The following is a 27,652-nucleotide window of genomic DNA, read 5'->3' on the forward strand; positions in this document are numbered from 1 at the left end:
TATAAAATAATGAGACACACAGATTAGCTAGTCAATATCTTTTCCCAAAGGTAGGGGAGTCTTAAAAACTAGAGGGCATAGGTTTAAGGTGAGAGGGGAGAGATACAGAAGTGTCCAGAGGGGCAATTTTTTCACATAGATGGTGGTGAGTGTCTGGAACAAGCTGCCGAGGTAATAGAAGAGGCAGGTACAATTTTGCCTTAGACAGTTACATGGGTAAGATAGGTATAGAGGGCCAAATGCGGGCAATTGGGACTATTTTAGGGATTTTAAAAAAAGGTGACGTGGACAAGTTGGTCCGAAGGGCCTGTTTCCATGCTGTAAACCTCAATGACTTTATGATTCTATCCTATCTGTAATTCCTATAATGTGGAATTTCCCAGGGTTTTTTGACACCAAATGTACAGAAATGGGTAGTTTATTTTCCTGAAGAACGGTTTTAGTATCTGGGCCACAGATTGCGTTTGGAAGTCTCTTTTTTAAACAATTTTCTGGTCCCACTGCTCCCTCAATACGTATTGGAAAGATAGATTATCTGGTCATTAGCACTGTTTTGTGGGGCCTTGCTGCACACAAATTTTTTGCTGTGCTTAGAATAAGTATTTTATTTGTTAGTGTCACAAGTAGGCTTATATTAACACTGCAATGAAGTTACTGTGAAAATCTCCTAGTTGCCACACTCCGGTGCCTGTTCGGGTACACTGAGGGAGAATTTAGCATGGCCAATGCACCCTAACCAGCACATTTCTCGGACTATGGGAGGAAACCGGAGCACCCGGAGGAAACCCACGCCAACACGGGGAGAACTGCACACAGACAGTGACCCAAGTCCGGAATCGAACCTGGGTCCCTGATGCTGTGAGGCAACAGTGCTAACCACTGTGCCACCCACATGCTGCACTTAAGGTCAAGGGTTCTTCATTGGCTGTGAGATGCTTTGGGATGTCCTGAGGTTGTGAAAGGTGCTACATAAATGCAGGTTTCCAGCCACCCTCCCCGCAGTGTTCCCATTAACTTAGCTTTATTCATCAGCAACAGCCTGAACAATCTTGGCGGATGTCCCTCAGTGGGTTAAAATGTTGACCGGGGGGATGGAGATAGTCTACTTCAACACACCCCCTGGTGGTGATGCTGAAAACTGCCCCCTTTGGCCAAGTGAACTTGGTGCCGGTGAAGAGTAAAATACTCGTTGACTGTCATTGGAAAAAGGTGCCTTTACATTCCAGTAAAAGGCCACGCTGTTTTGTTCTGTAAACCAGAATGTTTAGATACAGTTCCATAAAGATGCCATCCATTGAACTCTCACGCCATTTAAACGTAGTCCAGCTGAATCAATTCAAGGAAAGTTTGCATTAGTATTGCACCTTTAAACTTAAACTTCAATGTGGTAAAATGTCCCAATATTCCATAACGACAGTGGTAATCTCCTGGGTCAATCAACAAGACATTCGGACAGTGAAGTAGTTTTTAAGGAGAGAGAAAGCTAGAGGGTTCTACAGATGGGATTTGAGAGCTTAGGGCTATGGATGGCTGGAGGCTGCCAATTGTTGGAGCAAAGATGGATAAATGATCAAAGGTTAAGAGCAGAAAGATCTCGGAAGATTGTAACACAGGGGAGGGGAGGTGGTTAGAATCATAGAATCCCTACAGTGCAGGAAGAGGCTATTTGGCCCATCGAGCTGCAGTGACAAACTATCCCATCCAGGCCCTATCCCTGTTACCTCAAATATTTACCCCGCTAATCCCTCTAACCTACGCATCCCAGGACACTAAGGGGCAATTTAGCATGGCCAGTGCATCTAACTTGCACGCCTTTCGGACTGTGGGAGGAAACCCACGCAGAGACGGGGACAACGTGCAAACCCCACACAGACAGTCGCCCAAGCTGGGATTCGAACCCAGATCTGTGGAGCCGTGAGGAGGCAATGCTACCCACCGTGCCGCCATGGTTACACAGATATTCTGGGGGTGGGGTGGGGGGAGGGGGACCTTGGGGGGATTAGAATATGAATGGGAATTTCAAAATGACGATGTTCAGGAACCAGAACCCATATAGGTCAGATATAAGAGCTGTGATGTCTGCATTCGGGAAACTAAGTGATTCCCTGTATTAGGATGTAAGGAGGAGCTGTTGTATATTTTTTTACCCCTTCTGATCTGTGCCAGCATTCAGACCTGATTTCTGTCCAGTGTAGGTGTTCTTTATTAGTTGGGCTATCGCTACCCACGATGTGTTCTTCTTAAACTGTCTTGACGAAGTTACCAAGCAGTTTTTAATATGAACATGTACATAGTTCAGCTCCGTTAACAGAGGATGCAGGTACGATAAGGATTTCATGGCAATTCCTACAGGTTTCTAACTAACTCTGCACTGCTGACTGAAGCTCTAGGTCAGCTCTTACATCACCGCTGTCCCAGATTGACCCTTCATGTACAACACCATTCTACCTCTACATTATAAAACAGACCACAGGATTTTATCAATGAAAAGTTCACACCAGGAATTTACCATGGACGGCACAGTGGTTAGCACCGTTGCCTCACAGCGCCAGGGACCCAGGTTCAATTTCTTGCTTGGGGTCTGTGTGGAGTCTGCACGTTCTCCCCATGTCTGCATGGGTTTCCTCTGGGTACTCCAGTTTCTTTCCATAGTCCAAAGATGTGCAAGTTAGATGGATAGGCTGTGATAAATTGTCCTTTTAGTGTCCAAGAATGTAATGGTTAGGTTGATTAGCTGCGGTAAAATGGGGTTACCATATTAGGGTGGAGGAGAGGAGCTGGGTAAGATAAACCTGGTGTTGGCAGACTTTTTACTGCCAAGACTAAGTCCAACCGATTTATTTGATAGTAAACTCACAAGCTTAAGCTCTTCTTCAGGTGAATGGAGAGTTCTGGCCTCAGACAGAGCATATAAAGCACAGACAGTTTACAGATTACTGATTAGAATGCGATTCTGATCAGTAATCTGAGGCCAGAACTCTCCATTCGCCTGAAGAAGAGCTTAAGCTAGTGAGTTTACTATCAAATAAATCGGTTGGACTGAAACCTGGTGTTGTCAGACTTTTCATTGTGTTTACCCCAGTCCAACGCCAGCATATCCACATCATAAGATAGTCTTGTCAGAGGATCGGTGCAGACTTGAGAGGCTGAATGGCCTACTGAATGGCACTGCAGGGAGTTTATGACTCCCACAGGTCTTGATAATGGTCACGATGGTCATCCAACCACTGGGTGTGCCAGAGGGTTGTCTGAGATGGTATCCTATGATCCATTTCTAAAACCTGGAACAGTGATCAATCTGAATCAGATCACCCTGGAATGTCCTAAGAAACCTCATCATTACTCGATTTATTATACGTTGACCTTTTTCCGAAGGTCAACTTTAAAGGTACAAAAAATATAGCCTTCCGGACTGAACATTTGAGTTCAGCAACTTCAGAGTATAAACTTTCTCCTCCACCTTCACCCCATTTCCACTTTATTTTATTTCATTTCGTCTTTTCATCTCATCCATCCATTTTTATTACTTGTATTTTATTATTCTTGAATTTTTCCACTTCTGAAATCTGGCTTTCCATTTGTCTCCAATGCCACCCCCACCCCCTCCTCCAGACCCAGGGCCAATTGCCACGTTCCACAGCTAGACCCCTAACAACCTGTATCTCTTGTTCTGCCATTCACGCACTCCAATCACTTAATGGACGCTTTTAACACCTTCATCATCTCCATTTACATTTCCTTTGTCCAATTACAGCTTTCCCCACCCAATCCTGATAGTATAAATCTTGTCTGATATTCTTCACTTTTATCTCTGATGAAGGGTCATCCAGACACAGAACGTTGGCTCTATTCCCTCTCCGTAGATTATACTCTTAGGGAGCATTTCTATAGTGTTTTCCGAGAGAAATGTGTTTCTAAAGTGTGTGTGGTCTCACAATCCCATGAGGAGGATTTATAGTGTTGTCTTCTGAGCAGGAAGCTGGCATTGAGTGTCGCTTTTAGCAACTGCTCAGTGTCATTGAGTGTTCCTTCTCTCTTGTAGAGAAGTGGAGGAAGGGGGCACAGTGCGAGTGGTTTGTCTTTTAACATTTTGTTAAAGTTGTTTTGTTGGGATACACTCAAAGTATGAACTCTGGATTTCATTTTGAGTCTATCCGTGCAAGTGGGGTCTGCTGATCATGACACATCTGTTGGTGTCTTGGTGGCAGCGGGTATACAGGATGGAAAACATGGTGGATGTCGGACCTGCTGAGTTTCCCCACCATTTTCTGTTTCTGCTTCAAAAGAAATCCGTCCGATAATAACTGCAGCAATGAGTCACGGTTAAAATCCAATTCTTCACCTGAATCGTGAATGTGCCACCTTATTAGAGGAAACCATTCAATTTGCTTCTTAATGTCGTCTGTGTCTGTGTGTGTCTGTGTGTGTCTGTGTCTGTGTCTGTGTCTGTCTGTGTCTGTGTCTGTGTCTGTGTGTGTCTGTGTCTGTGTGTGTCTGTGTCTGTGTGTGTGTCTGTGTCTGTGTGTGTGTCTGTGTCTGTGTGTGTGTCTGTGTCTGTGTGTGTGTCTGTGTTTGAATGGGGTGGACAAATTGAGAGGTCGCATGAGACCAGGTTGTAATCCAACAGGTTTATTTGAAATCACAAGCTTTTGGAGTGCTTCACCTGACAAAGAAGCAGTGCTCCTTGGCACATTTACTTCAAAATTGGTTGTGCAAAATCTTGGGAACGGTTTCAGAATTTAAGTCTTAAATGTTACATTGTTTTGTATGATATTTAATTTCTTTTCTGATTTTTTATTGCTTTCATTGACACAGTGAATCCATTGCTTTAAACAGTTCTGACGTTTGTTTAGCACGGACATTGTCTCGATGACAAATTTTCTTACGCCCCTGCCACTGTGCCCCCCAACCCCCAAGGAAATGTGATACACCACCCAAAATTTTGTAAATTTATGTTGGAAAACCTATTAGCAGTTGGAAAATTTCACTGTGTGGGATTAAAATACCATGATGTGGAGATGCCGGCATTGGACTGGGGGTAAACACAGTAAGAAGTCTCAACACCAGGTTAAAGTCCAACAGGTTTATTTGGTAGTAAACCAAATGGGCGACACAGTGGTTAGCACTGCTGCTTCACAGCACCAGGGTCGTGGGTTTGATTCCTGGCTCGGGTCACTGTCTGTGTGGAGTCTGCACATTCTCCTCGTGTCTGCGTGGGTTTCCTCCAGGTAGTCCGGTTTCCTCCCACAGTCCAAAGATGTGCGGGTTAGGCTGATTGGTCATGCTAAGAAATTGCCCCTTAGTGTCCAGGGATGCGTAGGTTAGAGGGATTGGTGGGTATAATGTGTAGGGATATGGGGGTAGGGCCTGGGTGGGATTGTGTTTGGTGCAGAATTGATGCACTGTAGGGTTCTTTGATCTAAACACCACAAGCTTTCGGAGAAGGGGCAAACCCTGAAAGCTAGTGGTGTTTACTACCAAATAAACCTGTTGGACTTTAACCTGGCTTGAGACTTCTTACCATTAAAATACCAAGCAGGAAGAATCTTGGTTCCAGTTTGAAATAACATACTTGACTTTATGACCCTTTTAATAGTACTGGTGCTTTTCTGTTTAAAATAAAGCATTCTTTTTTTTCAAGAAATGGCCAGCACAGGGGTTAGCTGTGCTGCCTCATAGCGCCAGGGATTGGGGTTCAATTCTGGCCTCGGGTCACTGTCTGTGTGGAGTTTGCACCTTCTCCCCTTGTCTGTGTGGGTTTCCTCCGGGTGTCCGGATTCCTCCAAAACTCCAAAGATATGTGAGTTAGATTGAATGGCCATGTTACGTTGCCCCTTAGTGTCAGGGGATTAGCAGGATAAACGTGTGAGGTTATGGGAATAGGTCCTGGTGGCATTGTGGTAGGTGCAGACTCGATGGGCCGAATGGCCTCCTTCTGTGTGACAGGGACTCTATGATTCTATAACCTGGTGTCATGTGACTGCTCATCTTGTGTATTTGTGAACACACATCTGCTTATGTATGCTTTTGTTTATCAGTGTGTTGATTGTTGAACTGCGCAGTTTTTCACACAAGGTTTTGTTTTATTGGATTGTGTTTTACCAGAGTGCGATATACAAAGGCGATTATCATCCTGCACATCCGACCATCAAAATCTTTTGGGAAGTATTCCATGAGTTTCCTTTGGAAAAAAAGAAGTTGTTTCTGTGTAAGTGCGGCTAGTTTTGTGAAAATTAGATCTTGTTGACTGTTAAAACTCTTATAAACAGATGCCCAATTTGATTGGTGGGGACTCAGGACACTGGTCCGTCCTTTCTTCCCAACCTCAAATGCGTTGCGCCCATTTTCAGGTGTGACAACTTGGTAAAGTCGGGCGTCAGACCATTAACGTGATCCGTGCCCACACAGATGCCCACTTTACCAAGGCCCGAGAATGGCCACGATCCAAATTGCACCCAAAACTGGTGCAGTGGCAATTTAAATGCATTTGCTCAACTTTATCAGCATTTCCCCCTTTACCACCACGTTCGCCTGTCCAGATTCGGCACGAAACAGACCTGCTCGGCAAAGGCCTGCTTCGGGCATCCCAGCTTCTGAAGAGTAAGTTCAGAGCTTCCAATGGCTCTCTGACTCTGGTGGTGAAGGGGGGAGGGAAGCAGGCCAGACACATGCACTGAAACATGCGTGCGCACACACACAAACGTGCACACACACTGAGACACACCCACATACGTGTGCACACAGTGCGCGTACACACACACACACACACACGTGTGCGTGTCATCTAACCAACTGTGCTAACTGACCCCTTAAATTCTACAAAGAGCAGCAAATACCTGCATAAATAATTGGGGCCTTTTGCCCATCTCTGGTTCGGGAACTTTTCAATAGAGATGAGTTTCTCACCTCCTTGATGTCCTTGTTCCGCCTGCAGTGTTTCTGACCGGCAGTGACCGCATTCCTATTTACGGCATGGCGAGTATTCGGATGACCATCCAGCCCACTGCCGGAGGCGAGCGTTACCTGCCGGTGGCTCACACCTGTTACAACCTGCTGGACCTCCCCAAGTACACGAGCAAAACGACATTGGTTACTAAACTCACTCAGGCTATCGAGCACCACGAAGGCTTCAGCTTGGTGTGAAATGAACTCTTCCTCATTCCATTGCAAGGGGATGTCTTGATTTCAATAAGCACTTTATTATTATTGTTAGAGATTATTTTACAAAGACACAATCTCGTTCCTCCTGGTTTTAAAAGATTATTTTATGAGACAGTCTGACAGATTATCTATTCCCCGCCCCCCCCCCCCCTTGACTGTAATTCCAAACTGTTGGGTACATTTTAAACTTGCTATTATTGTTTTATGCAGCTGTATTTTACTTTTTAAAGTATGAAGTTTAATTGGAATGTAATGTGCTTTTATTGGCATTGCTGACAAGGAGGATAGATTGGATAAGGCTCTTGTGAACGCTTCTAAGTTTCAGTTGGAATATCTGAAACGTACCTGACCAAAGAACAGCTGAGAAATGAGATGGTTATTTGTGCGTTTTTTACTTTCTGGAACTGAATGGGCAGGAGATGGGCAAACAGAAGAGGGTGCCGACTCCCATTTTTAGTGTTGGCCAGGGTTCACGCCCAAAACAGACCCCTTTTTATGTGGAAATGAGGGGTTTAATGTCCACTTGGGGCTCCTCGCCTTCTACGCAATCTGTGCTCATCCATATCTCCCACCCCCCGCACTCTACAATATTCAATAGTTTCAAAGCATTGAGAAAATCCAAGTTTACAGGCAGTTTTTAGCAAAAGCAGTGAAGGCTGCCACCAGTAAGTTGTCTAGGTGAACAGTTGGCTGAATGGGATGCTGGGAGGAGGAGAGATCCTGCTAATGGCACAGTCGAACTGTGACCTGTCTGTCGCTCCAATCCTGGTTCTCACTGCAGCCTCCACTTCCTCTCCAATGACTAGTATCATTAATGTTTGGGAATTCTCTCCCTCCAGACAGTAATGGAGGCTGGGTCATTGAGTGTATCCGAGGTTGTTACACCGGTTTTTGATTTGACTAAGGAGTCGAGGGTGATGGGTGCATGGCGGGGGTGGGAGTCGAGGGTAATGGGTGCACAGGGGCGTGGTGGTCAAGGATGATGGGTGCATGGGAAGAGTAGGGGCCAGTGTGTTGGGTGCGTGGGAGGCGTGGCGGCGAGGATGCGTGGGGGGGGGTGGTGGGAGCTGAGAGTAATGGGTGCATGGGGGGGTAGGAATCGAGGGTGTTGGGTGCGTGGGAGGGGTGGGGGTCGAGGGTAATGGATGCGTGGGGGGGGTGGGAGCTGAGAGTAATGGGTGCATGGGGGTGGGAATCGAGGGTGTTGGGTGCGTGGGAGGGGTGGGGGTCGAGGGTAATGGAGGCGTGGGCGGGTGGGAGTCGAGAATAATGGGAGTGTGTGGTACGGTGTTGCAGACAAGAAATTAGACTTGAGGCCGCAACCAGATCAGCCATGATCTTATTGAATGGTGGAGCCAGTCTTGAGGGGCCAAATGGTCATCTCTTGCTCCTAATTCTTATCCCGTGTACGACTTCTTCCTGAGCACTAGCCAAGATGCCCGAAATGTAATGAGCTCAGTTGGCCTTGAGCTCATTCCATTGTCACCCAAACCCGCAGTCGCCTCAGACCAGCCCAGGGATCGGGGACCGTTTCCCGCGGGGTCAGAGCAATCTCATTTGTAAATGTGAAGATCGCGGCATCGGGCAGTGACCAGCTGGCACCGGCCATTCCGCACCAAACCCCACCGTCAACTGGAAAAGACAATTGGCCGGGATCCGAGACGAGCGCCTGTTGGGTGACCTCCTTCCCCTCCCCGTGACAGGGATCCGAGTTCACTCCTTTCCACGTTCTAATTGCTGCGGTTTCCTCCCACAGTCCAGAGCTGTGCAAGTTAGGCGCACTGCCACGCTCAATCGCCCCAGGGTGCGTAGGTTAGAGAGACTAGCGGGGTAATTACGTACGTTTATGGGGATAGGGCCTGGGTGGGGATTGTGGTGGGTGCAGATTTGATGGGCCGAACGGCCTCCTTCTGCGCTGTAGGGATTCTAATTTGCTGCAGCCGTCCCTGCCAAAGGGCTAACGGCCGTTGCTTTGAAAATCCAGCTTGTAGCTGAAGTGCTGTGCAATGCTGAACCGTACGGGAGCCCAAAGAAGCAGTTTTTAAAAGAACAAACCGTACGTACTCACAATAAGCTGCCTATTAATCCATGTAAATAGCAGGGGAGGTTACCACCGAATGGGGAACTCCTTTTGCAGGTGAGCATTGCGAGGGCAACTCACCTTCAGGAACAAATGATGGCCTCGCCAGGGACATTGACGAATCTTAAAAACATGAGGTGGTTTCTGATGCATCTAGTTACCGTCTTACCGAACGCTTTGTAAAGTTTTGTAACATGCCTGTACAAATTCTCTTGTAACAACAGAGAAGCCTAGTTCAAGACAACCGGGGCAGAACAATGATCCTGATTAAAGATCTTACTTCTCTCTCCTTTTTATTTTTTTTTGCTTTTATTTTCCACAAAAAAAGCTGCAGATTAAATCCAACTTGTCTGTGCAATTTGTTTTTGTAAAATGGCGTAGGACTTTTTAAAAAGATAAATAAACAAATGAAACCAAAAGCCTTTGTTGCTTATTTCTCCACAGATTGTAGAATCCTACAGTGTGGAAGGAGGCCATTCAGCCCATTGAGTCTGCACTGACCACATTCCCACCCAGGCCCTATCCCAATAACCCATACATTTACCCTAGCTAATCCCCCTAAGCACGGCCAATCCACCTAACCTGCACATCTTTTGGAGTGTGGGAGAAAACCGGAGCACCAGTTTTTCCGACTACTGGTCATGTAGTTTAACACGGAGTCAAAGGTTGAGTGTGAGTTGGACCATGGAATAATCATCCCAGAGTAAGCTGGTTTCCAGCTTAAAATCGCTCGCAGTAACTAGGGAAATAGAAGAATTTCCTTCAACGTAAGCATTGAGAGATTGAATTCTTAACTGATGCAGACGATGGGAAACGTATGATTCGTAAGCCAGGTGAGAGTTATTTTGTTTGCTTTGTGTAGTACGGTGGCACAGTGGGTAGCACTGCTGCCTCACAGCGCCATGAACCTGGGTTCAATTCCGGCCTTGCTTGACTATGTGGAGTTTGCACATTCTCCCCATGTCTGTGTGAGTTTTCTGGATGCTCGGGTTGCCTCCCATAGTGCACGGGTTAGTTTGATTGGCCAGTCCAAATTGTCCCTTAGTGTCTCAAGATGTGTGGGTTAGATGGATTAGCCATGGTGAATGGGTGGGGGTTATGGGATTAGGGTGGAGGAGAAGGCCTTGGGTAAGGTACTCCGGGTGGGATTTTCTGACTGTGCTTGCCCCAAAACCGGAAAATCCCTCCCGAAGTCCATGGATCTTTGCATGGTCCACCCCCTGCCCGCTACGATTCCCGTGTCGGGCAAAATGGGAAAAAATTCACCCTTTTAGCGAGTCGATACAGACTTGATGGGCCGAATGACCTGCATGAGGGATTCTGTGGTTTAACGATACGTTTCTTGGTAAATCAGACACAAATGAAATGATGCGAGTATGTAGAGCAAAAAATATATTTTCTGTTATACAAAATACAATCACCTTCATGTACAAAAATGTACATATCCATATTTCTCCTTCCTTTAGTGTCTACATTCAAAAGATAAATGTTAACACCCGCACAGTCTGCTGCTTTGTTTTTTTTGACATTTTGTTTTCTTCCTGTAAACATTGATCCAATAGCAAGGGCCCAGAGTTAGTTACACATTGTGAGAAGTCGCGTCTGGACTCCTGTCCTACTGTGAGGTGTAGGGTACGCACCAAGGCACGGGCACACACACACAATTGAGTGAGCAAAGGGAGGCGGGGGGGGGGGGGGGGGTGGCTTCAGTCATCTGCTGTCCTGCCAGAACGTGGAGGGAGCAGAAGCGAGCGTAGGTTGTCAAATAAAGTGGCTGGAGACGCAATGGGGGTTAGGGGGGTCATAGAGCAACAGCTGCGCAGTTCCCTGTCCAACGCCAGCCAGCACCCCACTAACACATAAACCCTACTGAGAACCCAGGGCTGCATTTGATAGGTTTGTAATAACAACAGGATTATTTTAAAAAGATTGTCAGGATCTGTTCTGATTATCAGGAGTGTTGATAAATGTCCTTCCCCCGCCCCAACACCCCCCGAGGTTAAACTGTTCTGCATTTGGATTTGGGAACTGATGAGAGCATCAGTTGTATTGACTGGTATTTCTTGCAGAATTTTAACATTCCCAGCACCGTCAAAAGGGATGCTACGCAGAGGGGGTAGAGAGGAGGAGAACATGCATGGAGCCAATGCCAGTGCATCCTAATGACAAGGGTGGCGTTAGCGGAGTGGGGAATAACTAGACCAAGGCATGGATATAAGTCTGTCTCCATTTTAAAGCCACTCGTTCAGTCCCAACCATTATGCATGTTTTTATCACACCTGCTATTATGTGTTTAGAATTGAAACCGTTTACATGTAAACAAGTCACATTTTCACTCTTACACCCACGTACCAGTAGGGCACTGCACAGGAAGGGTACAATTACCACAAAATGTTTGAATGTGAAGGCTGGTATTGATATCGGGAACAGTAGACGGGATGTCCAATGAGAGAGATTTTTAAATGCGTAGCTACTGGAAATGGAAGGAGTTGGCATCTTCACAGGGCTTTCACACAATGAAGTGAGGCAGGCCATTCGTCCCCTCAGTCTATCACAGTATAGATCAGCTTATTAACTCCAGCCTTTCATTCATATTAATTGGTCAGTTAAAATCTATCATTCTGATTTGCAAAAACTTCTACCATCTACTATATGTGGAGAGTAAGTTGCAGATTTCCATCACTCTTTATGAAGCACTTGCGAAAATGCTATTTTTCTACGATTTCAGCGAATGTCATATATGTTAAAACAGGCTAGGGCAAACTTGAACAAAAAAAATCCCCAACCCTATGTAATTGCTAAGCGCAAAAAGCTAGCAGGACCCCCCCTTGTAGAATAGGATCTGCAGTGGTTCTGGTCAAGAGAACAGTTCAGATAGAACCCTTACAACTTTAGACTTTGTGTTTGCAATTTATAGCTTAAATTTCTGGTGGGGTTCACACCTCAGCATGTATGTGTGGAATTTGCACATTCTCCCCGTGTCTGTGTGGGTTTCTTTGGGAATGCTCTGATTTCCTCCCACAGTCCAAAGATGTGCGGGTTAGGTTGATTGGCCGTGCTAAATTGGCCCTAGCTTCAGAGGGATTTGCAAGATAAGTGTGTGGGGTTACAGGGATAGGGCGTGGGTGGCATTGTGGTTGGTACAGACTTGATGAGGTGAATGGTCTCCTTCTGTTCTGAAGGGTTTCCTTGATTCTATTCAGTCAGTCCTTATGCCCTTCAGAAAAGTCTTTACTTGGGTTCAGCTGTAGATATGTGATGGTGTATCTGCCACACATGGAGTCAGGCAGCAGCGACCCATCAAAACCACAATGGGCAGCTCTGGCACATGGACAGGAGGTAGCACTAAGCCTTGGTCTTCCTTCTGAGTTGGCAGCATGAGGATTAGCTCAACTTCTCCTGAGCAATGTCCATTGCACTTCCCGCACAAGGCCACTTTGAATGCAGTATTTGCAATGCTTTGTGCAAAATGGCAATGGCATTTGTCTACTTAACTGTGGCAAATCTTTAGCTTAGCTTTGGCAGGATGGCTGTGGAGTATGTAGAAGAGGATCTTGCAAAGCAAGCCTCACAGTGTGATAACTCCAACAATCAGGGTGCACGCTAATTCAACACCACTTATTATCGATGCATGGGAACGATTTCCCTCAGCGTTTAACCTGTAGGATTTCTGGCTTCTCTAATCAATGGGGTGGTTGTAATGAAAGGACGTTGCAAACTGTCAATCCCGACTTCTCAATGTCTCTGATAAGGGTTAAAATTTTTTTTAAATCTTGGAGTGAGTTTGGATTTTCTAGAATGCAGTGAGTTAGAAATAATGGAAATAGATTTTCGACTCTGGTGGCCTGGGAAGGAATTCTAAATTGTTTACGTACCCAGGAGGTGTTGAAAAACGCCCAAGATTTCCCAGGTGGGTGAAGTAAGTTCCCTTGGGAGATCTGTACTCTTAGTACACCATCTCATATCTAGTCCCAAGGATTATACATTATAGAAATATATTCTGAAATTTCTCCTCACTATTTCAGCAGAAGTATTAACACATCATAAATAAGGCTACCAAATCTCTGTGGGGAGACAAATTTCAGATAGAGGCATTAAAGGGTTTGTAGGCCTGGAAGAGGTCAGTGTGATAAGTTGGTCTGGAATATGAGAATGGGTAAGAAGTCTCAAATAAACTGGTTGGACTCTAACCTGGTGTTGTGAGACTTCTTACTGTGTTTACCCCAGTCCAATGCTGGCATCTCTATATATGAGACTGGGACAGAGGGACAAATCAAAGGACTGAATCACAGCATTCCCATTCCTCCTTTTGCCACCTTTCACCCATAATACACCTTTCAAAGCCAGATGCTTGTTTGATTGAATCCAGGCCTTGGATACTTTTGATACACAGTCTCGGCTAACCACGCACAAAGCTAAGCCTGCTCTAGCAGGCAGTGGCACGTAGAATTCTTTAGCATGTTGCTCCCTGGGTTTTATAAACTGGAAACACACTCTCAAAAGGATTTCATGGTGCCCAGTCTCAGGCTGTTAGAGCCAAATGGGGTTAGGGGGTGAGGATAATTGGACCAGGATGTGCCAATATAACTCACTCCCAAATTTGTCTTCAATGCTACATTTCCATTCAAACTGCTCTGCAAACATTTATAATGGAAATTATCTTTGTAAACATGTCGTGTGTTTGTCATGAACACTTAATCCTTACATCACACAATTAATGCAGGAAGATCTCCCAAGGGAGTACACACATATGCATGACACCTGGTCATTTAAACATCAACCTATCAGGTGCTGGAGTCTCATGTAAAACTTGTATGAATAGCATTTAGCACTAAGGACACCGGATTGTATTTTGTGAGTTTAGGGATCGAGACCAACTCAGGGGAATGTGAACAAGGCGCTGCCACCCACTCCTGCTCCGCAACTCCTGCTGTGTGAACAGACCGATATTTCTGAAGATCCACCCAGTTGTGTTTGGCTTAACCTAGTTTTCCAGAGGTGGCTTATTGCGACCTCTGGGAGACAACTCCTCAGGCCAAGGCGTTACTTAACAACCGTGACGGAGCTGGACCAGAGTTACACTGAGACTAGTGGGCAGGTCAAGCGGTATGGTGCTTTAGATATGAAACTCTTGATAAAAGGTTGTTTGACAGAGAATGGCTGGAGATGTGAAGCCCTGTACGTTTATCAGAGCTACAAGCATTTGAACGTACTCGCAGACAATGTGAGGTTCTTCACTAGTGACTATAGAAAACATTTTTCATCGAACCCAGTGCTTGCAGTGGTGTTGGGGAGGGCTTGGTCACCAGTAGGTATGCAGATTTTGGAAAGTGTATGGCAAAAGGTACCAAACATAGGGGATGAAATTGAGGGCCTATTCACGTGGTAATAAAGTTTACAAACTAGTCAAAGTACCATGGGATGGCAGGACACCAAAAACGTGTCTTAAAAAATCTGACTGCCGCAGGCATTTGTCAAAACGCCGTTCTGCAAGGCATATCTTACTGTCTCACGTCTAAATCTCAAAAAGGGGGAAGAAAGCATGCCTTGGGAGGGTCAACATTAAAACAATTTCACTTTGCCAATGAGGTACTGCCGCAGCGTTCACAGAAAAAGATGCCCACAGCCAATCTTACCTTAAAGTTACTTTCAACTCCCATAACTAATCATCTTGTCCCGGTAAAGAGGTTTTAAAGCCAATGCGTCACGTAAGTTATTCAAGCTGTATTGATATGCTGCAGTTATAAGATGCCAGTTACATGTTTCGCACTCCATTCAATCCTCAGCAAATTGGCAACAAAAAAAAAGCAAGGTTTGTGAAGCAGACTGGAATTTTATATATGTATATATATATATATATAAAGCATAGATTGGACTATGCAATTCCCGTTCCCCCAGACCACCTTTCCACTCTGCATTTCTAAAAACCTAAAATATCAGTATCTACTGGAGGTGCACACAAGATCACTGTTCCACCTGCTAATTCATTGAATTGATTCTCTTTTTTTGGAGAGTATTAGGAAAACATCCTACAGAATAGAAAGATCAAATTTAATCGAGATTTGGAGAAAAAAAAATTGCTGCCAGTAATTAACAATTGCCCAGGGGCCCTTTAGTTCCTGCTGATGAGAGAGCGTGAACATTCCAAGCTTCGAAGAACACGGAGGCTTCAGAGAACCAGCCTCTGGGTCTCCGGATCATTCTTCCCTCGTGTTGTGCGTAGCCCCGTCCTCGGACAGACCACTTAGCTGACCGTGCGGCCCCAGAGCTGCTACGAGTGGCTTAAGGTCACAATTCAATCTGGGGGTCACTGGAGGCAACTCTGCAACACAGGGTTACTTGCCACGTACAGTTAGCTAATCATGGCTTCCTTGGGCGACGTCTTGCCCCGAGGACGCAGATTTTGGTTAAGAATGGGGAGGAACCAACCCATCACATTAAAAAAAAAACCCTCAAAAAGCACAGGAGGCATTTTGGCGTGGCATTTCTTTTCTTGGTCAATGTCTGCAGCATTGCTGGCACCGGACATCATTCTCCGAGAGACGACCGCCTCCATGGCAAGGCCGGTAAATTCAAGCTGCGTTTCATCTTTCGCTGTGGCAGGTTGGTGAGAGGCCAGTGCATCCCTCCCACCACTGCTGTGGGACCATTCGCTAAATAAAAGAGGCAATGAAAGTCATCATCGCTGAATCTCTAGCGCGTTCATATGACCTTTGACGGATCTTGTTTGCTTATGAGCACTTCCAGAAGCCTAAGCTTTGCCTTCACGTGTTTGTATTCACTGTATTCTTCAGCCATGGGGGCACGATCTTCTTTCTGGACATTCCTGGAATAAAAGAAGCGTTCGGAATCACAACAGAAATTGAATTCTGTTTTTCTAAAATTCTGATATTTTTACTCCCAATAACTACCCAACGTTGGTTACTTAGGGGAGGTGATGGCCGGGTGGTATTATCACTAGACTATTAGCATTCTGGAGGACCCGCATTCAAATCCTGCCATGGCAAGACGCTGGAATTTGAATTCAATAAAATATCTGGAATTAAGCATCTACTGCTGACCATGAAACCATTGTCAAAAAAAACCCATCTGGTTCACTAATATCCTTTAGGGAAGGCAACCTGATGTCCTTACCAGGTCTGGCCTACATGTGACTCCAGACTGCCCTCCAAGGGCAACTAGGGATGGCAATAAATGTTGGCCAGCCAGCGACACTCATGTCCCATCAGATGAGTTAAAAAAAAAATTCTGATCATTGTGGGTGAAAAATGCTTGCATTAACATAGCACCTTCCCCATCCCTGTTCAGCCCAAGGAGCTTTGAGGCCAATTAAGTATTTTTCTGAAGCCTGTATTGTCAATTCGAAAATCATCATCAAATTTGAAAGCAATTTGCTGAGGACAAGGTCACATAAACACCAATGAGCTGTGCCTTGCCATACTGGTTGAGGAACAAATTGTAACTGGAACACCAGGGATAACTGCCCTCAGCCATGGAGGCATGATCTCCTTTCCGGACGTTTCTGGGCAAAATAAAAGAAGTGTTCGGAATCACAACAGAAATTGAATTCTTCTTTAAAAAAACAAGTGTTGGTGTCTTTGCTCTCAATAACTATCTTATGTTGGTTATTCAGGGAAGGCGATGGCCTAGTGGTATTTTTGCTAGACTATTAATCCAGAAACTCAGTGTGCTGGGGGACCTGGGTTCGAATCCCAGCACGGCAGATGCTGGAGCTGGAATTCAGTAAAATATCTGAAATTAAGAATCTACTAATGACCGTGAAACCATTGTCGAATCAACAATCTTTGAAGTATAGCCATGGGATCTTATACGCCTGCCTCATGGCAGGCCGGGGCTCGGTTTAACCCAATGACGGGCAATCTGGGCTGCCTGAGTGACCCTTCTTCATCTCAGTGGGCCGTAAGATCGAAATCGGACTCGATCCTTAACCGTGACCCCATGAATAAGATTAAATACATTTAATACACGCACTTAATATTTCTTAACGAGTTACAGAAAATGCTCAATGTATTAGCAGATCAACTTCAAAATGGTAAAAACAAAACAAATAAACATTTACACTTTCAACAAAAACCCTGTTCGCTCAGCCTATCTTTTAACTCCTACAGCTAGAGAGAGTTAGGGAAATGCAATAGACTTGAGTCACCTTAAGCTGAAACACTTCAGTTCAATGAATGGAGGGTTGTGTGTGTGTGTGTGTGGGGTGGGGGGGGGGGGGGGGTGGGATGGGAAGGAAGGATTTGGGAGAGGATACCAAATTGACCATAAAGGCTGCCAAGTTTCCGGCTTCCTAAAATTCCTACACTTTGGATTGACTGGGGAATCCTGGACATTTGAGCCAAGATGGAGGAAAACAAGGAATTAATTTAAACACTCGATAAACTGCTACTTAACATCGCACTGAGAAATCTTAATGAGAAAACCACCTTCCATTTTCCTGAAAGAACGTGTCTTCAAAATCCCTCAGGGTTTTGCGAAGTCTCTTCTTGTCAGCCCGTGCTTCCTGTAGTTGTTCCAGAAGTTCTGGCCTAGAAATGTCAGAACAAAAGTGTTTGTGCTGAATTATTACATTGTATTCAAATATTAAGAGCACCAAAGACATTTTGTTTTGCCTTCCATTAGCAATTAGGGACACCTTTTCTTTAATAAAACCTTCTAAAAATCAAAATATTCAAATATAAATGTACTTAGGGATATCCTGCTCCATGATATGAAAACGTACGAACACTCTACATCGCTCATGATCACTAGATTTATCTACGAAGCGGTGGAGATAAAATAATTTAGAATCATAGATAAGAATTATAGATTCCCTATAGTGCACAAGGAGGTCATTCGGCCCATCGAGCCTGTACCAACATCAATCCCACCTAGCCTCTATTCCTGTAACCCCTAGTATTTACCCTGCCAATCCCCCGAATCTACACATCTTGGGACACTAAGGGGCAATTCAGCATGGCCAATCCACCTAACCCGCACATCTCTGGACTATGGAACGAATGATGTAGAGATGCCAGCGTTGGACTGGGGTAGACACAGTAAAAAGTCTCACAACATTAGGTTAAAGTCCAACCAGTTTATTTGATAATAAACCCTCAAGCTTTCAGAAACACTGTTCCTTCATCAGGTGTGTGGGTTTGTTATCAAATAAACTGGTTGGACTTTAACCTGGTGTTGAGACTTTTTACTGTGGAAGGAACACAGTAAGAAGTCTCACAACACCAGGTTAAAGTCCAACAGGTTTATTTGGTAGCAAAAGCCACTAGCTTTTCGGGCCTCTGACCCTTCATCAGGTGAGTGGAGAGTTCTGATCACAAACAGGGGATGTAAAAACACACACACAGTTTACAGAATACTGATCAGGATGTGAGTTTTTACAGGTAATCAAGTCTTAAAGGTGCCGACAATGTTAGCGGGGATAGCAATAAGCACAGGTTAAAGAAATGTGTATTGTCTCCAGACAGGACAGTAAGTGAGATTTTGCAAGTCTTAGTGTGTTTACACCAGTCCAATGCCAGCATCCCCACATCTATGGAAGGAAACTGTAGCACCTGGAGGAATCCCTGGGAGACACGGGGAGAATGTGCAAACTCCACGCAGTGACCCGAGGCTGGAATTGAATCCCTGGTGCTATGAGGCAGCAGTGCTAACCAGTGTGCCAACTCTTTGGATGAGGAAAACTGAACTTGGAAATTAAGATCCACCATTAAAGGCTTGGATTTCTATCTATACATGAAAAGCAAATTAACCACAGTTACAGATTAAAAGCGACTTGTGTTGTAGTTCTGATGGGAGATAGCGAATGCAGCACAAGTTCAGGGTTGTAGGTATCAAAGCTGGTTTTAACGTGGGCTGTTGGCAAAGCCATGGTCAGCATTAACCCCGCTTGCCAGTGAGCAGATGGTAAGGGCAGGATTAGACAGGGCTTGGCAAGACTTGGGACCCTGAAGGGAATGGCCTCAGTTGCCCACAAGCTGTCCCTCCTGCACTGCTGGAGGTTAAACTGAGGGAACCGGGTTTGAACAGTGGCTGGGTGGAGATCTCAGAGAGTGTTACCACTGGGAGGTCCACTCAGGAAGCAGCTGCAACATTAAGGATAATTACAAGTCCACAAATCCAATAGTTTTAATGGATGTAAAATGGTGGACGCCATGGTTATAATCTCATGTCCAGATTGTCTACCTCGACCCGGGATTTGACACAGGTTGGGATTCTTAAAAGTGGTTTCCCCAACTGGCCAGTTTTCCGCATGGATCACTTAAAATTTATTCATGGAATCTTCTGATACCTCCAGCCACCCCGGGACATGGTTATCAATGTGAGGGGAGGCAAGAGAGGGACAGAGGGAGAGAGACCACAGACAACGAGATGTCTCTTTGGAAAGGCTACAGCGTCATCACAGCACGTTCAAACCATCTGATCTGTGCCAGTCTTTGCCAGCAGCCTCCTCCCGCCCCATCCCATCCCACCTCATCAGCAAACCCTTCTGCTTCTTTTTCCTTCACATTCCCTTAAATGGATCAATTCACCCCCACCAATCTCTTCAGGACCATGTTCTACATTTTCACCATGCTCTGGGTAAAGAAGGTTCTCCTGAATTCTCTATTGGATTAACAGTCTAATGTTAACGGTCCCGAGACACAGATATCCCTTCCTGGCTCTCCTCCCATGGTGTACTTCCCAGAAGTCGGATCTTCTGGTCTCCCTGACGTCCACGCAGGTTTGTACGACCCACATCCTCTGCCGCTGAGGAATGCACTGCTGAGGAAGGGGGTGGTGGTCTCCATGACGAACGAGACTGGAAGATCCCGTCGTGGAAAAGGCCCGAGAACTTCAGGGGACATTTTAGAGAATCACAGAATCCCGACAGTGCAGAAGGAGGCCTACTGAGCACACACAACAACTGCATCCAGACCCGACCACCATACGTCCATGTATTTACCCTGCTAATCCCCTGACATTGGCAATCCACCTAACCTGCACATTCTTGGAGTGTGGTTCGAAACTGGAGCACCCGGAGGAAAGCCACGTAGACAGGGGGAGAATGTGCAAACTCCACATAGACAGTCATCCGAGGCCAGAATTGAACCTGGGACCCTGGCGCTGTGAGGCAGCAGTGCTAACCACTGTGCTATCGTGCCGTCCTAGCTGATCTATGCCCCTCGTTATTTTATAGACCTCTATATGATCACCTCTAAGCCTCTTACACTCCAGAGAAAAAAGTCCTAATCTATCCAGCCTCTCTTTATATCTCAAGTCCTGATAGCATCCATCTTTTCTGCACTCTTTGTGATTATCAAACCACCTCAGCATTTTATAGACCTGTTAGGGTGCCCACTCAGTCTTTTATCTGGAAGAAAACCGGCTCCAGCCTCTTAAACCTTTCCTCTCAATTCTGGCATCATCCTTGTAAATCCTTCTTCTTGCACCTACTCTAGTTTCTTCTTTGTGATCTAGGGACTGGAGCTAAAGATCTAAAAATAGGACCCAGGTTGGTGGCTGCTATAAAAAGGGAAATAAAAGTGGTCAAAGGTTGTTTGTGCTCTCACTGAACTTACATGGAAGCCGAGTGCAGGGTCGAGAGCCTCAGGTCAAGGCTGCACCGGGTCGGTGCCTTGTCATCAGTGGGTGATACAAAGCCATCAGCGTCGTCATCCAGTTGATCCAGGAAGCTGCGAATGGTGAAGACTGGCTTCCCTGTGACTGGGAAGTCGTTTCTGGTATTGCTGTCATCCTCGGAGCCATCCTCCTCCTCCTGAAGACCAAAACCATAAGGCCGTGGTTAAACAAAAAGGAGAATCTCCTATTCACACCATACTAGCTATGGGTGGACCTGCTAGAACCTTCCACGTTCCCCTTCCCACTGAAGGCCTGGGCTGCTTCCCCGTTTCTCGTCCCTGGCCCAAGGTAGTGAACGTGGATGGCGCATTTGGCCAAGACGGGAGGTCAAACTTTGGGCCATCCCGGTCTGCATGACTTTGGCCCAAAGTGACCAGTGCTCTCCACACCAGACAGCAAGGACAATTCTGGTACAAAGAACATCCTTGAAATGAAATCCTGTAAAGTGGAAAAGTAAATCAGAATGAAGGAAAGCAACTTTTTATTAGGATGATCAACAGACATTTCATTGGTTTAATCTCTTTTCAATAAATTAATGTGAGACAGAACACTAAAGCAAGACAAAAATTCTACTCTAGCCCAAGGTCAAATGCACTTCAACACAAACCAGCTGGAAGCCTTGTGTATGTACGGTGTGTATGACACTGCTATAGTTAAGAAAGCACACCAATGCTGCTACTTTCTCTATTGGCTAAAGAATTTCAGCATGTCTGCCGCGACTCTCACCAATTTTTGCAGATTCACCATAGAAAGCATCCTTACCGGATGCATCGCCGTTTGGCACGGCTCCTGCTCTGACCATGGCTACAAGAAACGACAAAGGGTTGTGAACGTAGCCCAATCCATCACGCAAATCAGCCTCCCATCCATTGACTCTGTCTACATTTCCTGTTGCCTCAGGAAAGCAGCCAGTATAATCAATGACCTTCAACATTCTCCCTGCCACCTTTCTCCGTTGGGAAAATTATACAAAAGTCTGAGGTCACGTACCAACCAACTCAAGAACAGCTTCTTCCCTGCTGCCATCAGACTCTTGAATGGACCTACTTTATATTAAGTTGATCTTTCTCTACACCCTAGCTGTGACTGTAACACTACATTCTGCACCCTTTCCTCTTCCTCTCCCCTTTATACTCTACATTTGTCTACATAGCGCACAAGAAACAATATTTTTCACTGTATCCCAATACATATGACAATAATAAATCAAATGAAATATGTGTGGCATTTAATGAGCCTCAATGCTGTTCCCTGTTTGCAGTGCTATGAACGGACTGAGGTTTAGACTGTGCAGACCTCAGTAGGAGTGAGTGTGCGCACTGACAAAGGAACTGTTTCTCAATTCCCAATCATGTGGTCAAACCCAAGGCTTATGAAAGTTTGGATTCAGCGCAAGGCTGAGCTCTGCGTCTCCCACAGTGGTTAGCGCTGCTGCCTCACAGCGCCAGGGAACCAGGTTCAATTCCGGCCTCGGGTGCCTGTGCAGAGTCTGCACCTTCTCCCCGTGTCTGCGTTCATTTCCTCCAGGTGCTCCCACACTCCAAAGATGTGCAGGTTAGCTGGATTGGCATGGTAGATTGTCCTTTAGTGTCCAAAGGTGCGTAGGTTGCAGGGGGGGGGTGGGAAAGAGTGTTTGCGGGACAAATATGTGAGGTTACGGGGAAACAGGCTGGGTAAGTTAACAAAATAGATGGGTCGGTGTAGGCTCAAAGGGCCAAATGGTGACCTTCTGCACTGTAGGTAAAAAGAAAAGAGATGGGAGCTTGGTTTAAGGTCTCATCTGAAAGACAGCATCTCTAACACTGCAGCACTCTCCTCAGTGCGTCCGACTGTGTTTTACTTTCGGTTTTACGCTCAGGCCTCTGCAGAGGGCCTCGAACCCATGACCTTCAGACTCAGAGTGCCGTCAACTGAGCCAAGGTTACTGCCTTACAAAAATGATGGGGGAGGGCTGGCTCTTGGACATCACTTCCATGTGTAGTTTACGTTAAAAAAAAAGAGGTGAAACAATGCATGAACAGAGGACGTTTTAAACCATTCTCTGCGTTATGTTGAGCATTCCCCTGCATTCCAGAGGGCTGCCATTTTGCAAAGCTGGAGAGTTATCACATGGAGAACAGCAGACTCAAAGAAAATAACAAACTCACTGACACCAATATCCAGCCCTGATTCAAAGACCACATCCCTAACTATAATCACACCGCAGCCACACAGAGTGTATTTAGTAAGCCTTGTACTGCAGCATGCACTTCCTGACCCTGGTTAAGAGCCTGAACAACGACTGGTATTCCTGCCACTAAGCCAGTAGCTAATTGGGGATTACGCAGAGATAATCTTAACTCTTAGAGGGCGCATCGGCTGCGAATGTTAAAACACGCTCATGCTCAGAAAAAGCTTCAAACTGCACACACAAACGCAAGGCTCCGGCCAAAACTCAAAACAATGTCACGACGGATGGCTTCACCACATCACATGCACTGGCCCTAAGAACTGCCCAAACCACAGGTGGAGGACAGAGCAATAAAAGACTGGAGCTTTGATGGGTTGTATCTGGGAGGGGGCAGGAAATACATTTTGTGGGTTAAAATTTTTTAAAAAATTGAGAAAAAAAAATCAGAGAATCCCTCCACAACAGAAGGAGACCATTCGGCCCATCGAGTCTGTACTGACTACATTCCCACCCACACCCTATTCCCATAACCCCATGCATTTATCCTGCTAATCCCTCTGACATTAGGGTCAATTTAGCATGGCCAATCAATCTATCTTTGGACTGTGGGAGGAAACCGGAGCACCTGGAGGAAACCCACGCAGAAACGGGAAAGAACGTGCTAACTCCTCACAGACAAGTGACCCAAGGCTAGAACTGAACCTGGGACCCTAACCACTGTGCCACCCAACAGGTTGACTTTTCTTTAATATTCATCTGTGGGACATGGGTGTCACTGGCTGGCCAGCATTTATTGCCCATCCCTGGCTGCCCAAGTGCAGTCGAAAGTCAACCACATTGCTGTGGCTCGGGAATCAGATATAGGCCAGACCAGGTAAAGATGGCAGATTTCTTTCCCTGAAGGACACTGGGGAGAGTTCCTTAGGGGGTTTGCTGAAATTTGTTGCGAGCCTGTAACGTGGTGGTGGGGGGTGGGGTGGAGGGGGGGGGGTGGTGGGGTGGGGAAGAGGAATAATGCAGTTGTAGGGAAGGGATTTGGGAGCAGCACATCCCAATCCCTTACAAGCCCCAAACAACGCCTTAATGGTGCAACCCACTCCGCTGGTTGGTACTCACCGCAAAATAAATTGGAACTGGAGGAAATTTATTTTCTTTTGGAGGAACAATCCAGAGAAATTATGGTTAGTGATTATCCTAGTTGGACAAATCTTGCCCTCTTTACTTCCTTGAGGAGAATCTATCTTAAAAGGCCTGGTTGCTCAGCTGGTGAGTGTATTCGAGGCTGGTTCGACAGGTTTTTTTGGGCACCAAGTGATTTGAGGGCGATAGTGACAGGATCTGATGTCGAGATTTATCTTATTGAATGGTAGAGCAGGCTTGAGAGGCCCAGAAACCTATTTCGGCTCCTTTTTTGTCCAATGGCTTTGGTGGTTCGTCATTGTGTCAATTTAATCAATTTTCTTTCAGAAAATGAGAAACAATAATTATTTTACTTCAATCTCTGGAGCTTCTGTGTTAGAATGTAACCAGTGACAACTTTGTATTGGACATAATGTGACCAATGTAAGGATCAGCTGACCCAGTATAACATGGAACCAATTACAGTGATGTAATAATCAGCTGACTCACGATAAAGCTATGGAGAATTGTGGGGAGCTTGGAGTGGCCTAGGGCGAGGCCCCACGTTTGGAGTAATGATGTTTCTTTATTAAACCCTTCCTTTGATTTATAAGTTGGAGTAAGTTTGATTGTATTTCCATTAGCAGCATCTTAAAGAGTTCCTTCTGAAGAAACACTCTGGAACATTAACGCTATGCAGGGTTTAAGAAACTGCCCAGGTTATCTCACCCTCGTGGTACAGCCTTCAGCAGGCAAGTTGGTTCAGTTCCACTAGATTGGCACCGGTCCAACTCAAAAGGATCAGAGGTTTATAAATTCTTGAGAAGGAGAACTTCTTTTGTAAAAGACTATACCAAAACGGGCAACATTATTCCACATCCATCAAAAGCATTGTTAATGAATTTCGCTGAAGGGATAAAATAATTGTTTCAAAAGCTCTACGGTTGTGTCCAGACACTGGGGATGGGCGGCGGAGATGGATGGAACGATCAAATCCCACCCCCCCATCCCCTCCACTTCTCCTCCGCCCGAATCCGCTGGAATGTGTCAAATTGGCAGCGTTTTTTCACTCCCTCCTGTGCTTTGATTAAGGAGTCATTAGGAAGCCATTGCAAAAATCAGATCAGGTTAGAGATGTTTTGTTGCCATTAATGATTCTCAAGTGTTTTATTGGTAGGGCGTGTAATCATTCCGCATGGTAACAATCAAGGAAACCAACAAGGATTGGAGTGTCTGCACAAATCAGCGATTAGTCAGCAGTGGAGAGGGGGGTTGGGGGGGGGGGGTGATTTCACCTTTAAGTCTTCGATGAAGGAGGCTGTTTCGCCCTCGATTATTGGCTGCAGCAAAGGGCTTCGCCGCTTGCTCGAAGGGGAACCCTGTGGTGGGTGTTAACAAGCAGGTTACATTCATTCAGGCCAACAGCAGACACCTCCCCCCCCCCTCCTCCCCGCCAACTTCCCGGTAGCCCAGTAACATCGCCCGCCAACACGCTAACCCACGCAGAGAGGCTCCGTCACAGCTCAACTGGCTACTTACGATCACTGGGATGGTGGTTGCCCGCAGCAGAATCTGCTTCACCAGGCGGTATCGATCGTACAGCGGCTTCATTATCTGCCTCTCAGCCTTGGTGACCTGAAAATAAGAAAGCAGCGCCGTGTTTCAGAGTCTGGGGAATACTCGCCGTCCACACAGCCAGGTGGAACCATAGAATCCTACAGTGCAGAAAGAGGCCTTCCAGCCCATCGAGTCTGCGCCGACTCCCCGAAAGGGCATCCCACCCAGCCCCACTCCCCGATCTCCGCACCCTCACACATTCAGCATGGCAAACCTGCCTAACCTGCAAACCTTGGGACACTAAAGGGAAATTTTACATGGCTAATCCACCTAATGTTCACATTTCTAAAAATATCCATTTATATCCACTCCTGGGGCAGCACGGTGGCACAGTGGTTAGCACTGCTGCCTCACAGCGCCAGGGACTTGGGTTCGATTCCCAGCTTGGGTCACTGAGTTTGCATGTTCTCCCCATGTCTGCGTGGGTTTCTTCCGGGAGCTCCGGTTTCCTCCCACAGTTTGAAAGATGCGCCGATTGACCCGAACAAGTGCTGGAGTGTGGCGACTAGGGGAATTTCACAGTAACTTCATTGCAGTGTTAAGCCTGGCTCGTGGCAAATAAAAAAAAACTTTAATTTTGGGATACTGAAGGGAAATTTAACATGGCTACTCCACCTAAACTGTTCATGAAGCGTTATAAAGTTGTCAAGCACAAAGCACTTGTCACCCAATGAGCTTGGAATTTAACAAACCAAAGGGTTCTTGTCAGAGGGCAGACGGAGACAACATCTCTGCTTTAGAGAACAAGTCATTTCCCCTGACGTCTGGCAAGATTTCATTGAAGTTTTTAGATAAATGGTCGTGAGCTTTGGGGAATTAATCGATTAAAATCACCAGGAAACAGTTGAAACTCCATTAGGGAGAGTGTGTGGCTGACATGTCCACTCAGCCAATACAGGCCAAAGGCACCCTGTAGAGTTTGGCTCTAGGAGGTGCCTGCTGTGCCAGGCTGAGGAATGATCAGGACGTGGGCTCAGCTGCCAACACACATTCCTTAGCTGTGACCAGCTGCCTGGGTACAGTCTGGGTGACGAACGGGGTAATGTCCCATCTTCACCATACAGGAGAAGACACTGGCTTTGCATGGCATTGGAAAACAGATGATGGGCAATTGACTGCCCATTTGCCATCTCTGCCCCATTCATTTTGAACAGAAGTTACTAAGATGGGAAGAGACCTAAGATGAGCTGCTGACCGGTTATTCTAATTTTTAATATTGATGTGAAAGTCAAGTTCCACCCTGGTGCACTTAACCCAGTGCTGTGGAGCTTGGAACACACACTCCAGCAACAGGTGAGTTATGCTAAACTCATGTAGAAGTTTGGTTTGAGCACATTTGGAGCACCGTGCACAGCATCACCTCCTATTAATAAAAATGTGGTGCAGGCACCAGTAAAGTGCAAAAATAATTTTTTAAAGAAGTGATAGCAGAATGGAGAGGTTCTAATTTACAAACTCTTATTGATAGATGCATGCAGTGATGAAGGTTCATAAAACTCTCATTGGGTTTGATAGGCTAGATACACAAAATGCATTTCTACTACTTGAAGGGGCAGAGAGGAAGTCGAAAGCCAGGAGCCATAAATTTAAGATAGTTGCTGTTAGATATTTAAATGGTTGCATGATTGCTTTAAGAGCTAATCACATGATTTTATGGCGATGTCATTAGGGTGTTGCACAGGCTGCTGTTTTAGTTTCAGTTTGCACTCTGTACAAATAAGAGCTTCTAAAATAAATTTGTTGTTTAATTTGAATCGGTGTATGCAAATTAGGTTAAAACCCACAACCCCCTACAGAGTTAGAACATCACAGTTCCCAATAAATCCAATAGAGAGTTCCCAAAAGACCCTTTCCTCCAGAGTGTG

At 45.8% G+C, this 27,652-nt stretch overlaps 2 protein-coding genes and 1 non-coding gene across 5 annotated transcripts in view; 2 read left to right on the forward strand and 1 right to left on the reverse strand.

The window, feature by feature from the left end:
- The window catches only part of LOC145347739 (putative E3 ubiquitin-protein ligase HERC3), a 69,344-nt gene extending 61,221 nt beyond the window's left edge, over positions 1 to 8,123 (forward strand). For both annotated transcript variants that reach the window (XM_080195513.1, XM_080195504.1), the window contains 2 exons: positions 6,106 to 6,208; positions 6,935 to 8,123. In XM_080195513.1, the coding sequence (XP_080051639.1) occupies positions 6,106 to 6,208; positions 6,935 to 7,143 (312 nt within the window). In that variant the 3' untranslated portion in view covers positions 7,144 to 8,123. The remainder of the gene's footprint in view (positions 1 to 6,105; positions 6,209 to 6,934) is intronic.
- On the forward strand, positions 3,861 to 4,075 carry LOC145351132 (small nucleolar RNA U3). The gene has a single exon (XR_013888330.1). It is a non-coding gene; the product is annotated as a small nucleolar RNA U3 (small nucleolar RNA).
- Positions 8,124 to 10,620: 2,497 nt separating the features above from the next.
- Positions 10,621 to 27,652, reverse strand: part of fam13a (family with sequence similarity 13 member A) — a 211,423-nt gene continuing 194,391 nt past the window's right edge. The window contains exons 20-24 of one of the 2 annotated variants that reach the window (XM_080195528.1): positions 25,710 to 25,805; positions 25,466 to 25,549; positions 20,821 to 21,017; positions 17,689 to 17,790; positions 10,621 to 16,067 (exon numbers count right to left, since the gene is read on the reverse strand). In XM_080195528.1, the coding sequence (XP_080051654.1) occupies positions 15,944 to 16,067; positions 17,689 to 17,790; positions 20,821 to 21,017; positions 25,466 to 25,549; positions 25,710 to 25,805 (603 nt within the window). In that variant the 3' untranslated portion in view covers positions 10,621 to 15,943. The remainder of the gene's footprint in view (positions 16,068 to 17,688; positions 17,791 to 20,820; positions 21,018 to 25,465; positions 25,550 to 25,709; positions 25,806 to 27,652) is intronic. The other variant, XM_080195538.1, reaches the window with a different exon arrangement.

The sequence above is a fragment of the Carcharhinus amblyrhynchos genome, chromosome 1, assembly GCF_965287045.1.
Source record: "Carcharhinus amblyrhynchos chromosome 1, sCarAmb.v2.hapA, whole genome shotgun sequence".
NCBI lineage: Eukaryota > Metazoa > Chordata > Chondrichthyes > Carcharhiniformes > Carcharhinidae > Carcharhinus > Carcharhinus amblyrhynchos.